The sequence below is a fragment of the Salmo salar genome, chromosome ssa01 (assembly GCF_905237065.1).
Source record: "Salmo salar chromosome ssa01, Ssal_v3.1, whole genome shotgun sequence".
Taxonomy (NCBI): Eukaryota; Metazoa; Chordata; class Actinopteri; order Salmoniformes; family Salmonidae; genus Salmo; species Salmo salar.
This window is the reverse complement of record NC_059442.1, coordinates 129,393,090-129,406,807: the sequence shown is the minus strand read 5'-3', so window position 1 is coordinate 129,406,807 and position 13,718 is coordinate 129,393,090. Positions and strand designations below refer to the sequence as shown.

Here is a 13,718-nt window from a genome sequence, read left to right as displayed (position 1 = left end):
TCTCTTCTACCATTGTCTTAAATATATTTAATGGTCTCGTTGCAAAAGCTAAATTGTCGCAAGGGAACTTTTATTTATTTATTTATTTTATTTCACCTTTATTTAACCCGGGTAGCAAAGATTATAGCAAACACCACTGAAACTGAATTGGTGCTCGCTAGCTTTGCAAATTCAGCTATTGTTGGAAGCCAGCCAATATGAAACAAACTATTAAAATTACAAAAGGTTGCAGCATATGTTGTGTAAATGGTGAACTCATACAGCTGTCAACTCTTGTCAGTTTAATCCGTTTCACATTTGCTAGCTACCTTTTAGATCGAAGCCCAAATAGAATGATAAAAGATAAGATGATAGAAGCCCATCTCCTACTGTAAATAACCTACACACTGTGTGTGTGTGTAGCCAGCCAGCCAGGTAGAAAAATGGCAGAAAAATAAAAGACGGACATCAGAGTATTTTTCAGTACACCAAAACGCAAAGTAAGAACCCTAGTAGCCTAATATCTCAAAGACTAGTTGATAAAATGTTCATGAGAAAGAAATGAAATTCTAATGGAAATGTTTCACAATGATGTCATTAGGCAGAGCAGGCAACAGATGGCACACAGACAGCAGAGTTGGGGACAGATATGCAGGGACAGACTGGCAGAGACAGGGAGTCTCAGGTAAGTTTGTTGAGTCTTTGTTTGGCAACATTATGAAAGGTTCTCAATTTTTTTTACTTGTAAAGTAGGAACATAATTGGAAAATGCCATGGATACCCCCACTCTCAACTTAAACTGTTGACTGAACTAAGATTTGTTAAAGGCAATGGTATTGCTGTTGTGTAGTTTTGGGTACCGGTAGTTAGGAGTACGGCAAACACCTTATTTCTTTGGTTCCTCAATATACATTTACCATATTACAATGTAGGCTATGTGTTACAGCACTACTTTTGGTGTCCCCCTCAGGAATTGCTCTTGAGCAAATTTCATGTAATTGTCCCCTCCAAAGTTGATATCAGATTTTCGCCCCTGTACAGATGAATGTGGTACCTTCAGGCGTTTGGAAATTGCTCCCAAGGATGAACCAGACTTGTGGGGGTCAACACATTTTTTTCTGAGGTCTTGGTGGATTTTATATATTTTTCCCATGATGTCAAGCAAAGAGGCACTGAGTTTGAAGGTAGGCCTTGAAATACATCCACAGGTACACCCCCAAGGGAAGCCATGATGTACTGTACAGTACCTTACTTAATCCTATACTGTGGTACTTTCTCTCCACAATCATCTTCACTCGCTCCTCCTCTTTGAAAGGTGAAGAAGCAGAAGCCCCGTCTCTGGTTGCTTTTGGTTTCCATGGGGAGCTCAATGGACTCCACCTTTTCACACAGAGAACTCAGGAATATAATAATACATTGTTCAACTAGGATTGAATGTTTTGGTCGACTTGTACACACAGGCCGCGAGAAAACAAAGAGTAAACATCAGCTCTTTCAGGTAATTGCTTTGCACTGATCTGATTCAATCGTTCAGAATGGCACCCAGGCGAGCACACTCTCTGAAGAACATTACATTTACATTTTAGTCATTTAGCAGACGCTCTTATCCAGAGCGACTTACAGTAGTGAATGCATACATTTCATACATTTTTTTTTTTTTCTTTCTGTGCTGGCCCCCCGTGGGAATCGAACCCATAACCCTGGCGTTGCAAACACCATGCTCTACCAACTGAGCTACAGGGAAGGCCATGTCAAATCTAAGTCTACTGTAGCCTACCTCTCCAAAGCTACCAAAGTATTCCCTGATCTTCTCCTCGGGGGTGTCTGGAGAAAGACCTACAAAGACCTTCATGTTTGGCTCCTTGTTCTTCATGGCCTTGGCCTTCTTAGGGTCGATCACCTTCCCATTCAGCTTATGGAAAAATTATAATAAAGAAACTGATTGGGCAGAAAAGATTCACATCCCATTGCTGCCATGCCATATTCACAACATATACAATCAGGAATACCTTATCAACGCTGTCAGCTGCTTTGAACAGGACAAAGCCAAACCCCCGAGACCGACCTGTCATGGGGTCAAGCTTCAGGGTGCAGTCTACCACCTCCCCAAACTTGAAGTAAGCCTTCAAATCCTTCTTTGTTGTGTCCCAGCTCAGACCAACACACATTTTCCTGCATTTAAAGATAGTGCAGATACAAACATGTTAAATTCTGAATACCAATTCCCAACACAAGGACTCTGGCTGTGTTCCAATTCCCTTTCTCATCTGCTTTCCTTTCACCCATCAGTGGGAAAGAAGGAAAGGAAGAAAGGAGTTGAAGCCATTACATTAGAGGGAACACAGCCAGTCTTGGATTATGATAATTAGCAAGAGCATCCTTGGATAATGGTGTACAGCAGCTTTTACAAGATGTAAAGGATTTCTTACATTTTATTTATTAGGATGCTCATTAGCCAACACCAATGGTGACAGCTAGTCTTACTAGGGTCCGGCATATAACGAAAAATACATTACAAACAAGACTTTACAATTGACATACATTTAAAAATATTAACATGTAGTGTGTGTGTGTGCTCATCTATCAGTTACACACACACACACAAGTAGGTCACATGGGGGAGAAGAATCTTGCTTTGGGATGTTGCTTTATTTGTTTTTTGTAACCAGCTTTGCTGTTCATTTGTTCTATATAAGATGGGAGTTCCATGCACTCATGGCTCTGTATAATACTGTACTTTCCCTTGAATTTGTTCTGGACCTGGGGACTGTGAAAACATCCCTGGTGGCCTGTCTGGTGAGGTAAGTGTGTGTCAGTGCTGTAAGTTGACTATGCAAACAATTTGGAATTTTCAACACGTTGTTTCTATTCTCGTTTATTATGTGGTGACGGATGTAACTAATAGCAATCTACACATATCATTTCTCCATCCATTTCTCACATTACACAACTCTACATCCAACAAGCACCGTCGCCTGAGAGCTGATGGATGAGACATCCACAATAGTTACCTGATCTACCCTAAGGTGAGTTTTAGCTAGCTAGGTACTGGCATTTAAAAAAAAGTTATTCCTCATAGAAGTTACTCAACGATGCGAGGAAATGCCAAAAGTATTCAAGAAAATAGCTACTTGTCACTTATTCAACGCTGAGCTAACTAGCAATATAGGGAACATCAGTTATCCAACGTTGGCTAGCGGTCTGTCACCCCTCATCTTCGTTTTTGCTGGCATCAATCTTTGATCCCTTGGATTGTCCTGACTGACCGCTCTCTGCAGCCGTTGGTGTCTGCTCCACGCTGCTAGCCTGTCCGTCCTCCTCAATTTTCTCCACAGTTGGATCTTCTCGGGTTTCAAGACCCTCCGACATGTTGGTGTTGCACAAATAACTAGCTGATCTGCTGCTATCGTGCTTCTGTTTCGTCTGTCTGAATTGCTTTCGAATTGGAAATCGTTATATTTCCCCCCCAGGTTAGTAACATTATCTTGCTAAAGACCAGACACAAAACAAATATTAGGCACCACGGATGACCAATCCTTCTGGTTTCGCTGACTATTACCGACGGTCCTACTTCTTCTAGTATATTTTGCAAGATACCGGCAGTTGACAACTTGCTTTCTTGCTAGCGACGTAAACATAAATGGCGTCATGTATAAAATGGAGGAACTAGCTTGAGGGAGGTGCTCATTTTTCTAGACCTCTTAAAACCAAAATAGCACAAATGTAATTAATGATATGTTTTGAAACGCACTGCGGTCATAACAGTTTGGATGACAGGAGAGTTGTCATCCAACTGACAGGTTCCATGCACGGATGTCTATAAACTATGACATCCTAGAAAAACAAGGCAGTGTTTATTCTCATGATAAACTCAGTACAAAAATGTGTGAATCAAAATATTATTTCATGTGTAATGATTGTTGCACCTAGGCTGAAGTCGTACCTACAAGCCTAATGTTCAAGTCAAAGACTAGAGCAGCAGCTATGGTTTGGTGTTATGAAATGCAGAACAGAATATCAAGTGCAAAGTCAAGCACATCTGTTTTGTACCCTCTTTAATAATACCTTTATCCAAAACACTGCAGAAAAATCCAAGTTTAAAACAGAAAACAGGCTAAGTTAAATCAACGTAATAAGAACACATTAAATCATGATGAAACCTAGACCTACAACCTCAGCACAGTACAAGATGAAGGGAAGTGGGGGGGGACAAGAACCCAAAAACTGTCAACCTCGCTATTTACAAAGTCAGAAGCGCTGCATGTTTTCATGACAGCTTCATCTCAGGAAGAGGATTCTGGTGTTTAAAACATGAGCTGATCTGAGGAGAGGATAGGATTCATCCCCCAATGCTGCCACATGGGTACAGGGTCATTCTCCAGTCCACCAGCCAGCCCAGTCCGTCTGCAAACAAGGACACAACACAGTAGGTGTTACCAACTCTGGAGCTCTGTAAGGCACAGTGAACCTTGCACGTCCATGTTTCACTGTTTAACTTCTGCTTGTGCTGTCAACTTTAAACTATTAATAGTTTGTTTCTCTCCATTCCGTTTTAAAGATCATATGTAGAACTCGCAGCTTCACCAAGGTTCTGTAACAGCTCACCGGCCAGCAAAAGCTTCAGCTCCAATGAATTGGTGGCTCAATTTCACCATTAAGGAGCAAGCCCAAACATGACCATATCTAAACTATAAAAAGGTAAAACATTTGGTGGAAGTTTCAAGCCAGCTACACAAATGGCTCAAATATTACATTTTGAGTCGTCAGCTTTTTATGGCATCATAAAGCTGGTTTACATATGATCTTTAACACCTAAGTTTAAAAAAAAGTTGTGTTTATCAAGTGAAGTTCTCTAAGGGCTATAAAGAAAAAGCAAGCATTGAGTTTAAGAAAGGGGTTCATTATAGAAAAAAAACAAAAAAACCACTGAAGCTCCAGAACTGAAACACAAGACCACTAAAATTAAGACAATACACAAATACAAGTCAAGGTACATTTTTTACTGTTTCATATTAATATCCTGTAAAAAAATCAATTTGACAAATCGTTAAAGCAAACACTTAAACTGAAAAAGAGATTAATTTGTCCTTTTTCTTATGTTTCTTTTTGTTTAAAAATCGCTGGTTACAGGAAGTGTGAAGAGACCATACCGCAGGACAGCGTTTTCTTGTGCATGCCGTGCTCTCTGCCCGCTATGTGCGACGCCCAGAGATTGTCGTGGTCAGGCGACACACGGCCTGCAATGAAGTCCCCGCTGGCAGGTACAAACAAGGTACAACATCAGAGTTAGGAAAAGAAAAGGAAAACTTAGGATAGGTCCTTACTCTGTACCCTTAGCAGTACTTTACCTGTTAACAATGCTATCAAGTCTCTTTATGTTATTTCCTTATGAACACCTGTTAAAAAGCAAGGGAAAAAAGGACAATCTACAGAAAAACGCTTACGTTTTTTCTGGAGAGCTTAATAAAAAAGGCAAACCGCTACAGAAGCATTTTTTTCAATTAAAGATCTATAGACATGACTCTTTAGATTTATCTGTCAGAACGGGGAGGGGGGGGCATGGTAATAGAAACCACTTGCTTTCTCTCTTGATAGGTTTTAAAGTAATTGTTTAGTGTCTATTGATCTTTAAGTTTTTTTTAGGTCAGGCCTAATGTGACGGTGAGAGTGTGGTCTTACCAGAGGTCTAAGCAGGTCTTGTTGGATTAGATCAGCTCAGTAAGGCTGGTAGTTGTTCTGGTGGGTTGTGACCTCTCGAGAGGCCTTCCCATAGCTGCTCTGCTGGCCTATGGGAAAGGTCAAGGGTTAGAGGTCAGGAAGATTGAGGGTCACAGGAGAACTTCAGAAACAAAACAGTTGCAGGAGGAAATCCTATCAAGGTGTTATCAATTGGAGTTCAGTTGACATGGGAGTTTAAGTTCACTTTCCTTTATGGGGTAAATGGCAGCAAGAAATGATAAATAAATCAGTAGGATGTAGTGTTTGTGTACCTAATTGATATTTTTTTTCTTGGACTTTCAAATGGAATGTTTTTGAAACAGTACTGAGATGCACAATCATGTGTCAAGATTGGGCAGCAGGTAGCATAGCGGTTCGAGCATTAGGCCAGTAACCGAAAGGTCAATACCATACTACTATGGCTGACCCTGTACATTTCACTGCGCCTATTTGGTGTACGTGACAAAACAACTCAAATGTGCTAAAGAGACTCTGTACATTAAGGTGTGCTTTACTCTATATACCCAGGAATTGAACTACAAGTACTCTTAAGAAGTGTGTGCCATACAAACGTAATCTTATAGAACTGTATATGGGCTCAATGATCATTAATGTTGCAAGTGTTCCCTATAAAATAACAAAGTGCACTGCCTGGATATGGAGGACCCCTCCCAAACATGCACCAGAGCAAAGAGACCCAAGGCAGGCAGCATTACAGACATCAGTTTTATTTTTTCCAGAGCTATTGAGTACATACAAGAAGACATTTTTTCCACCTGTTGTCTTAGCTATAGGTACAAGAGTTGTTGCTGGGGGCTGAAAGGCACTGCTTGTTTCGATAGTTGCCATCAATAGTGTAGCTTACCATTGTAGTCGTCGTATCCCTGTCCATAACCATAACTATTATAGTTGTAGCCAGAGTAGTCATAGCCTGTGTAGCCATTGTATCCCTGGTTGTATCCGTTGCCGTAGCTACCATAGTTCTGGCCGTAGTAGCTGTTGTAACCCTGGTTGTAGCTACTCTGACCTGCACAGAGACAATGGAAAGGTTTAGTGTGACATGTATGTATTGTAGTTTCAAAGACATTTGTAGGTCTTGATTTTCTTCGGTCATCAGCACTGTCATTGTTGCATGTGTCAAATGCCACACAAGAAATTCCCTTGTGGAAGAATAAAGTTGATTGAATTTAAACGGATTCTTCTGATGTGCATTCTTCAGTGCCATAGGCTAGATGTAGCTGTACATACCTCCTCTTCCCCGGCCCCTGTATCCTCCGCCTCCACCGTAGCCCCCCCTCTCTCCTCTGTGTTGTTGCTGCTGTCTGTACACTTCTTTGGGTTGGGCCACTTTGATTTCACACTGCAGAGAAAACACACCAGGAACCAAAACACGTCTGAAAAACAGTGCTGACATTTTCTTGAAGAACCTACAGTCGCATGTTATTTGACTGCAAACATAATTCTTCAAAATCACCATCTAAACTAAGTTGGTTAAATAGCATAGAAAGAATAGCTTTGCCTATCAGCGCAAGATGGGTAACAGGGTTCACTGTGAATAAGCGGACTCCAGCTACCTTTCCGCCCCCGACTTGGTGGTATCTGCACTCCAACAACTTCTGGACAGGGATCTCCTCACAGTAGGTCACGAAGCAGAAACCACGTCGCTCATTGGTTTTGGTGTCCATGGGAAGCTCGACGCTGTCAATCTGGAAACAACACAAGAGTTTCTCTCAGTTAGCTGCTATGAAGACAATAATCATAACATTCTGCAAATCGCCCAGTCTTTGTACCACGTGAAGAGGATAGTTGATCATACAATAGCATCAGCTCTATCGCTCAGTGGACATACAACTTCCTAAAAGCATGGGTCTACAGTATATAAAACATGAATATATTGGACAGTACAAGCATTCTCTCACATCTCCAAAAGCTCCAAAGTATTCCCTGATCTCCTCCTCCGGGGTGTCTGGGCTGAGGCCTCCGACAAACACCTTCTTGGGCGGCTCTTTCCCCTTCATGGCTTTGGCCCTCTTTGGGTCGATCAGCTTCCCGTCCAGCTTGTGCTCCTTCAGCTCCAAAACCTGCACACAGGACAAAGTGTCAGTGAAACAGGGTGTGCGTGCGATTGTTCAAGTGAAGTGAGTGGATGCCAACTATGTATGTCTTCAAACCTATCTAGTTATTTCACATCTGTGCAGAATTAAGAAAACAAGACAAGAAGAGGCATCATGCCCTGTCCTGTGCTCAGTCTGCTCTAGTGCCTACCCTGTCTACGCTCTCTGCATCTTTGAAGAGGACAAAGCCGAAGCCCCGGGACCGGCCCGTCATCAGGTCTGTTTTGATGGTGCAGTCTAGAACCTCTCCAAACTTCGACAGGTAATCCATGAGGTCCGTTTTGCTGGTGTCCCAACTGAGCCCTCCGATGAACATCTTGCTGTGAATGGAGAATGAAGGAGACTAATAAAGGCGACATCCGACAGTCATAACTACATCCTTACTGCTACTGACACAGATTTCAGACTAAAATAATCTTGAAGTTACCTCCCTAACAAGCTGAGTCACTAACTATGACATATTTACATTAGATCAAGCTTTGATAGCTGTCACCTGCAAGCTGATTAGGCCTAAATGATTAAAGCTGTCTAGAAAGGTTAACTATAAAGGCAACAGCTTTGTCACTGTATCCTGAACAGTGAACTTCGTCACACTTCTGATTCTAGTCTCGGAGTGTATGCTCAGGACAGGTTTATTATTGTATATGTCAGGATTCTAAACCAGCAGTAACTTAGTGTATGAGAAGGAACAAAAGTGAGGCAATAACCAACAAGACCATTAACACTAACGTTACACCAATGACAATCTGATAATAGAAATCAATGCTTTTCAGAAGTTATAAATATCGCGGTGACAACTTGGTTAGTCAAGTTAACGTCGTCAGCCAACTTGGCCAGATATGACGCGCTGGTTAGATAGTTAACAAGTTAGCTAGCTATGCACGATCACAACAGGGACTAACGTTAGCTAGCTAGCATACTTTGGCTTGTTGCCACTCCAATAACGTGAACTACTTGTCTCCAGCTGGCAAAATAACAGTAGCTAGTTACGTGTAAAAGTAAGTTAGCTACTGTAATGTTACTTGTCTAACGTTAGCTGGTTAGTCGCTTACCCGTCATCCTGCTGGTTTTTGCTTGCGTTTATCTTGGAGCCCTCTGGAAACTCGTCTGTGCTGAAGTCAACTTGGCCTTCGGTTTCCATTTTTTCACTTCAGGCGGTTGTCAGCTGTAAATATAAATTTGTATTTAGGCCTGATTGCTAGCTACTTTTTGGGACGAATTCAGTCGCGATTGCTATGTAAAATGGCTGACATCTAGGGCGGCCAGGGTGGCGGGGAATGACGCAGATGATGTGGTTTGTTTGCGGGGGCTCATGCCTCGTTCAAATGCTAGTTGGAACTAGGAAACGCGGACATTTCCGACTTGGTGTGTATCGTTGAACGCGGCACGTGTATAACTACAACAAGTTGGCAAGTCGGAAATAGAGTTTCCTAGTTCCGACTATTACTTGAACGCGACATCAGCGTGTCATCACTAGTTACCCCAGCCGCAAAGTCCTAATTATGCCTAAACCTTGCCTATTTCCACAATGTATGTTCTTAGAATCTTATTTTAAACATAACCTTAGCCACACTGCTAACATTAGGCCTAAAATTAAATAAAAATGTAAAAAAGCTATTTTTGGTGTTCATACATTTCTACGATATAGACAATGTTTGACTTTGTGGGTGTGGTAACTAGTCACTCACTCTAAAAAAAGAAAGAAAAGCAATGCAAGTTTGAATTTTGTAAAGTTAGTGTGGGAGAGGTGGAAAAACGATTCTTATTGATCAATAGTGACAACCTGGCATTGACAACTTAGATGGAAAGCTACTGAGGATGGTATCTGACTCCTGTCTGTCATGTCTTTAAAATGAGCCTAGAGGAAAGTCTGTCCTCAGGCCTGGAGGGAAGCCAAAGTCATTCTGCTACCCAAGAGTGGTAAAGAGGCACTAACAGCAGACCTATCAGCTTGCTGCCAGCTCTTAGCAAACTGTTGGGAAAAAATGCTACTACACAATGCTACTTCTCCATAAACAAATCAACAAGAGACTTTCAGCATGCTTGTGAAGGGCACTCAAACACATACTGCACTGACACAAATGACAGATGATTGGTTGAAAGAAATGCATAATAAGAAGATTGTGGGAGCTGTACTGTTAGATTTCAGTGCAGCCTTTGATATTATTGACAATTTGTTGAGAAAACGTATGTTTTATGACTTTTCAACCTTTGCCATATCGTGGATTCAGAACTATCTATCTAAAAGAACAGATGGTTTTCTTTAATGGAAGCTTCTCTAATGTCAAACATGTAAAGTGGGGTGTACCAGTAGGCCGTCTACTCTTTTCTATTTAAAAAAATTACATGCCACTGGCATTAAACAAAGCATGTGTGTCCATGTATGCTGATGATTCAACCATCAGCAACACCAGCTAATGACATCACTGAAACCCTTAACAAAGAGTTGCAGTCTGTTTTGGAATGGGTGGCCAGAAATAAACTGGTCCTGAACATCTCTAACACTAAGAGCAATGTATTTGGTACAAATTATTCCCTAAGTTCTAGACCTCAGCTGAATCGGGTAATGAATGGTGTGGCTGTTGAACAAGTTGAGGAGACTAAATTACTTGGTGTTACCTTAGATTGTAAACAGTCATAGTCAAAACATATAGATTCAATGGTTGTAAAGATGTGGAGAGATCTGTCCGTAATAAAGAGATGCTCTGATTTTTTGACACCACACCCCACAAAGCAAGTCCTGCAGGCTCTAGTTCTATCTGATCTTGATTATTGTCCAGTCATATGGTCAAGTGCTGCAAAGAAAGACCTAGTTAAGCTGCAGCTGGTCCAGAAATGAGCAGCACATCTTGCTCTTCATTGTAATCAGAGGACGAACATGAATACTATGCATACCAGTCGCTCTTGTCTAAGACTTGAGGTCGGACTAACTGTGTCACTTCTTGTTTTTATAAGAACCATTAATGTGTTGGAAATGTCTAATTGTTTGCATGGTAGACTTACGCAAAGCACTGACACACACACTTACCCCACTAGACATGCCACCAGTCCGCAGGTCCAGAACAAATTCAAGGAAACGTACAGTATTATACAGAGCAATGAGTGCATGGAACTCCCTTCTTATATAGAACAAATGAACAGCAAACCTGGTTACAAAAAACAAATAAAACAACACCTCACAGCACAATGCCTCTCCCCCATGTGACCTACTTGTTGTGTGTATGTATTGACATGTATGTGGAACTGATAGATGCGCACACACACACACACACACACTACATGTTCATGTTTTTAAATGTATGTAAATTGTAAAGTCTTGTTTGTAATGTTTTTTTTTGTTATGTCAGACCTCAGTAAAACTAGCTGTCTCCATTGGCGTTGGCTAATGGGGATCCTAATAAATCAAATCACAACCGTTCTCAGTGGGGGAGGCGCTGTGATCTTTACTACAAGCACTGGTCCGACCTCAGCTTTGAGTTTTTACGTAAAGGACTATGGTTATGATTGGGAATGTTAAAGCTGATCGTAGATCATCATCATTACAAACAACTTCCTGATTTTAATATTTCTTCATTTTATCAAATGCAATTTATTTTAAAATCTCAGATTTTGGCAAAATAGAGGTTTTGTGGTAAAATTGTCGCACAGTAAATGCCCTTTTTTGTTGTGTCAAAATGAAATGCTGCATATGATTTCCATTGTAATCAACATTTAACATACACCAAAGAAACTGAAAAGAGGTTTCAAACATCTCTGCAACAGCCAGAGACAGATACTGTAATATTTCTCCAGGAGCAGCACCATGGAGCAGCACAGTTGGAGATACAGTACCTGCACAGCTGGAGATAGCCAAAGCAAGCATTTCTGTCGCCATCTACTGGTTATTTTCAGACCTCACATGCGCTTTGACCTCATACAAGTACCAATAAATACAGTACAGTATGAAGATAGGCTAAAACTGTTCATCCAATAGAAAACCCCAATCACACTTGTAGGCGATGTCATGGCGACGTTGGCTTGCTAAACTCATGCGTAGAAACACGTCATCGGGTCTAACGGTCGTCGAGCTGGTGTAACTGAATCAGGTTTGTAGGCCTCCTTGCTTGCACACGCTTTTTCAGTTCTGCCCACATATTTTCTATAGGATTGAGTTCAGGCCTTTGTGATGGCCACTCCAATACCTTGGCTTTGTTGTCCTTAAGCCATTTTGCCACAACTTTGGAAGTATGCTTGGGGGTCATTGTCCATTTGGAAGACCCATTTGCAACCAAGCTTTAACTTCCTGACTGATGTCTTGAGATGTTGCTTCAATATATCCACATAATTTTCCTTGCTCATGATGCCATCTATTTTGTGAAGTGCACCAGTCCCTCCTGCAGCAAAGCACCCCCACAACATGATGCTGCCACCCCCGTGCTTCACAGTTGGGATGGTGTTCTTCGACTTGCAAGCCTTCCCCTTTGTCCACCAAATATAAAGATGGTCATTATGGCCAAACAGTTCTATTTTTGTTTCATCAGACCAGAGGACATTTCTCCAATAAGTTTGATCTTTGTCCCCTTGTGCAGTTGCAAACCGTAGTCTGTCTTCTTTATGGCGATTTTGGAAGTGGCTTCTTCCTTGCTGAGCGGTCTTTTAGGTTATGTCGATATAGGACTCGTTTTACAGTGGATATAGATACTTTTGTAACGGTTTCCTCCAGCATCTTCTCACGGTCCTTTGCTGTTGTTCTGGGATTGATTTGCACTTTTCGCACCAAAGTACGTTCATCTCTAGGAGACAGAACGCGTCTCCTTCCTGAGCGGTACGACGGATGCGTGGTCCCATGGTGTTTATACTTGCGTATTATTGTTTGTACAGATTAACGTGGTACCTTCAGGCATTTGGAAATTGCTCCCATGGATGAACCAGACTTGTGGAGGTCTACAATTGTTTTTCTGAGGTCTTGGCTGATATCGTTTGATTTTTCCATGATGTCAAGCAAAGAGGTGCTGAGTTTGAAGGTAGGCCTTGAAATACATCCACAGGTAAACCTCCAGTTGACTCAAATTATGTCAATTAACCTATCAGAAGCTTCTAAAGCCATGACATCATTTTCTGGAATTTTCCAAGCTGTTTAAAGGCACAGTCAACTTAGTGTATGTAAACTTCTGACCCACTGGAATTGTGATACAGTGAATTATAAGTGAAATTATCTGTCTGTAAACAATTGTTGGGAAAATTACTTGTATCATGCACACAGTAGATGTCCTAACAGACTTGCCAAAACTATAGTTTCTTAACAAGAAATTTGTGGAGTGGTTGAAAAATGAGTTTTAATGACTCAAACGTAAGTGTATGTATACTTCCGACTTCAACTGTAGATGTTTCAGTAAGATTGGATTTTTTGCATTTCTAGCAATGATTATCAACTGTACTGCAGGAATGGAACGTAGGTCGCTGAAAATTGAGGTTGTGGTGGCAGCTGTAGAGAGGTATTTGAGTGTGCGAGACTTGTCATCAGAGGAGTTACAAGGTGTGTTAAGTGGTGGTGTCCAACCCTTTCAGGTTGTTGGCTTGAAGTAGGAATAAATAGATTTGAATAATGGAGTAGGGTGGTATTTTTGTGTGTGTGTGTGTGTGTGTGTGTGTGTGTGTGTGTGTGTGTGTGTGTGTGTGTGTGTGTGTGTGTGTGTGTGTGTGTAATGTTAGATGGTAGGTTATTTGTTAATTTATATTCAAGCAAAGTATAAGGGAGTTATACTCCAGTCTAGTAGGTGGCGGTAATGCAACATTTATTGGATACCAACTGCCGTTAAGCCTCATAAAAGAAGAAGATACCAAAGACGCAGAACACTTCCTGGGCACTCGGCTATTATTATGTACGCTCCATGTGTTGGGAACGTTCAAATGAGTCTGTCTGGCTGT

The 13,718-nt window shown here is 41.3% G+C and overlaps 1 protein-coding gene across 2 annotated transcripts; it reads right to left on the bottom strand.

Annotated features, from left to right (window-relative positions):
• Nucleotides 1-4,017: 4,017 nt before the first annotated feature.
• Nucleotides 4,018-9,150, bottom strand: LOC106562358 (heterogeneous nuclear ribonucleoprotein D-like). 2 transcript variants are annotated; one of them, XR_001319017.2, is made up of 9 exons: nt 8,864-9,150; nt 7,963-8,131; nt 7,617-7,778; nt 7,272-7,403; nt 6,946-7,057; nt 6,563-6,724; nt 5,659-5,765; nt 5,130-5,233; nt 4,018-4,383 (listed from the first exon to the last, which is right to left on the bottom strand). XR_001319017.2 is itself a non-coding variant. In XM_014127190.2 (8 exons), the coding sequence occupies exons 1-7, from the start codon at nt 8,950-8,952 to the stop codon at nt 5,695-5,697; spliced, it is 897 nt and encodes a 298-aa protein (XP_013982665.1). In that variant the 5' UTR covers nt 8,953-9,150; the 3' UTR covers nt 4,018-4,383; nt 5,659-5,694. The 2 variants fall into 2 exon arrangements, 1 of the variants encoding a protein (XP_013982665.1); XM_014127190.2 differs by lacking the exon at nt 5,130-5,233.
• Between the last annotated feature and the right edge of the window lie 4,568 nt (nt 9,151-13,718).